The sequence below is a fragment of the Lactuca virosa genome, chromosome 8, assembly GCF_052849685.1.
Source record: "Lactuca virosa cultivar CGN04683 chromosome 8, Lactuca_virosa_CGN04683_v6, whole genome shotgun sequence".
NCBI lineage: Eukaryota > Viridiplantae > Streptophyta > Magnoliopsida > Asterales > Asteraceae > Lactuca > Lactuca virosa.
Window position 1 is genome coordinate 54,560,288 of NC_136433.1, and position 2,947 is coordinate 54,563,234.

Sequence of the window (2,947 nt, forward strand, 5' to 3'; positions counted from 1 at the left end):
CGAAGTATACGCCTTCTTTCTGGACATATCCCTTCGCCACTAAATGAGCTTTATGCTTCAATACCTTTCCACTCGGATCCTTTTTCACCTTGTAGACACATTTGAGCCTGATTGCTTTTCGTCTCGGTGGTAGATTTACAAGAGTCCATGTTTTGTTCTTTACAATTGCATCAAGTTCACATTTCATTGTACTATTCCATTCATTGTATTTGCTAGCTGTAGCATATGTGGTTGGTTCTTAACAATCATTCAATAGCAGAATCTGTTCACATTCATCATACATATCAGTTAGAAGTCTATACCTCTTAGGAGCTCCTCCCCCAGTAGAGCTTGACATAGTACTTGTGGAGCCGATTGAGCTTTCTGGTGTTGATGATGTGGGTGTGCTCTCATGTGGGCTAGGTTGCCAAGTTGGATCCTGTGAGGTCTCTATTGTAGGCATCTCCATACTACGATCATTCAAATCTTCATGTTGTGCAGGGGTGTAGGGTTATGGTTCACTGAATTCTTCTTCTACTTCCAATGGTGAAAGTCCCTTAACAATGAAGGTCATTCCAGGTGTAGCCTTGATTTTCTTTGCCTGTCCCCATGGTTAGACCTTGTATTCATCAAAGAAAACGTATCTGCTGATGCTGATAGCACTAGTGTTCGGATCTAGTATCTTGTAAGCTTTTGCTCCCGTCTCAGTTCCCAAATGAACCATCGCTTTACTCCGATCAGTAAGTTTACTAAGATGTGTACCGATCACCTTCATATGAGCAACACATCCAAACTCCTTTACATGTTCGATATTAGGCTTTCTTCCGGTCCATATTTGATACAAGGTTGAGTTCTCTAGGGCTCTTGTGGTTACACGGTTTAAAATGTACACCGCATTACGCACTGCCTCACCCCACAATGTCTCGGGAACTTGCATGGTTTTGGGTGAGCTTCTCGCCATCTCCACAATAGTACGGTTGCATCTCTCCACCACTCCATTCTGTTTAGGGGAGTACGGGGCTGTGTAGTGTCGTATCAATCCGGTTTCTTCACAATATGAGGTGAATTCCTTTGAAAGAAATTCCCCGCCACGATCTGACTGGAGCACCCTAATTCTTACTCCTGTTTCAGCCTCTACCGCTGCCCGAAATTTCTTAAACATACCAAGTATTTGGTCTTTTGTCTGCAACAGGTAGATCCATATAACCCGACTGAAATCATCAACTAACAAGAAGAAGTACCTGTTCCCTGCAGGTGTGGGTGGTGAGATTGGACCGCAGAGATCCCCATATATCAATTCCAATCTCTTATTTGCTCTGAAGTTAGTATGATCTGGGTAAGGTTTTCGTGTTTGTTTGCCTACTAAAGAGCCTTCACACAACCCTGTAGGACTTATTATCTTTGGCAATCCCTGTACCATTTCTTTATCTGACATGAGCTTGAGTGCATTGTAACCCACATGACCCATACGTGCGTGTCATAATTTGCATGATTCTATGTTAGTTGCAATTAAGCATCTTGAGTTAATGTCTTCTAACTCTATCTTGTACAACCGGTTGATTGATTTCTTGACCTTCATAAGAAGTCTACCTTTCACATCATGGACCCACATGTATGATCCGAGCATCACAATTATGTCACCGCCTTCATCCAATTGACCCAAACTTATAATGTTGGTGCAAAGACTCGGTATGTAGTATACATCTTGCAGTATACGGTGCTCACCATTCTTACACATGAACACTATTGTCCCTCTCCCTTCGATACGAACCCGTGACCCATCACCAAACCTTACTGAACCTTGAATGGACCGGTTGAGTTCTTGAAACTTGTCCTTTTGACCCGTCATATGGTTACTTGCCCCATTGTCCAAGTACCACATGTTCGATTTGTTTGGTTCAGCCCCTGTTCTTCTTAGCTTTGGAGTCACATTCTCCTCATTCAAAAACACTTCTTGCACATTGTCACTTTCATGAATTGCAGAAAGTAACAGAGCTGGTTCCTCTAGGTCGTCTCGGGTTAAGTTCGCCTCCTGATTTCTTTCTCATTCTCGACGTGGGTTTTGACATTCTGCAGCAAAATGCCCAATGTCTTAACAATTGTAGCATCTCACTGTACTTTTGTCATGATCATTGGAATGACCACGACCCCCATTGCGTTGATGATGACCACCGCACCTGCCATGGCCACCACGATTCCCAGAACCATTGCCTCTTCCTCTACCTCTCCTACGTCCTCGTGAGTTGCTTGAAACTCCCCTATAGGTGTTAGTTGCAGCTTTCGATCCCACTTCGCCATTTTTCTCGCTTTTATCTAACCATTCTTGATGAGTCAACAAGAGCTTCTTTTCTTCTACCTCAGCATGCCCTCTCACCTGTTCTTCAGGGGCTTTCAATCTTCCAACGACTTCTTCTATAGACATCGAGTCCAAGTCTCCGAATTGCTCGATGGTTGAGGTGATTTGCACAAACTTTGAGGGCACTGCACGCAACATTTTTTGACCACATATGATTCTTCCATCTTGTCACGAGAGCCCTAATGTTGCTGACGATATTGTTGGGTTTTTAGCATTCTAACACTCCTATGGTGTACATGCAACCCTATAAACCTTGGATCTATGTTTTCTCTATTATACATGCAAATATTAACTATTCCAAGGTTTCATCCTAACTAGCATATTATGAAGCACCTATACTACTAAGTTCTAGTTAGATGACATACCTTTTGATGTAGCTTGATGTCTTCAAGCTTTAAGAGCTTAGCCCCAATAGTGTGGAAGCCTCAAATGGAATCACAAATCACCAAAACACCTTGGAAGAACTTGAGAGAATATGTATGCACACTAAAATCGGCCCACTCTTATTTTCACACACTTGTCCCAATTTTGTGAGCCAAGGACCCCTTTATATATTATGGAGGATTAGGGTTACATCCATGTAAACCCTAATACCCATGACCTTTCATTTAC

The 2,947-nt window shown here is 42.6% G+C and overlaps 1 protein-coding gene across 1 annotated transcript; it reads right to left on the reverse strand.

Moving 5' to 3' along the window:
* Positions 1-1,456: 1,456 nt before the first annotated feature.
* On the reverse strand, positions 1,457-2,473 carry LOC145130354 (uncharacterized). Its single transcript, XM_079065168.1, has 2 exons — positions 2,093-2,473; positions 1,457-2,011 (listed from the first exon to the last, which is right to left on the reverse strand). The coding sequence occupies exons 1-2, from the start codon at positions 2,471-2,473 to the stop codon at positions 1,457-1,459; spliced, it is 936 nt and encodes a 311-aa protein (XP_078921294.1).
* Between the last annotated feature and the right edge of the window lie 474 nt (positions 2,474-2,947).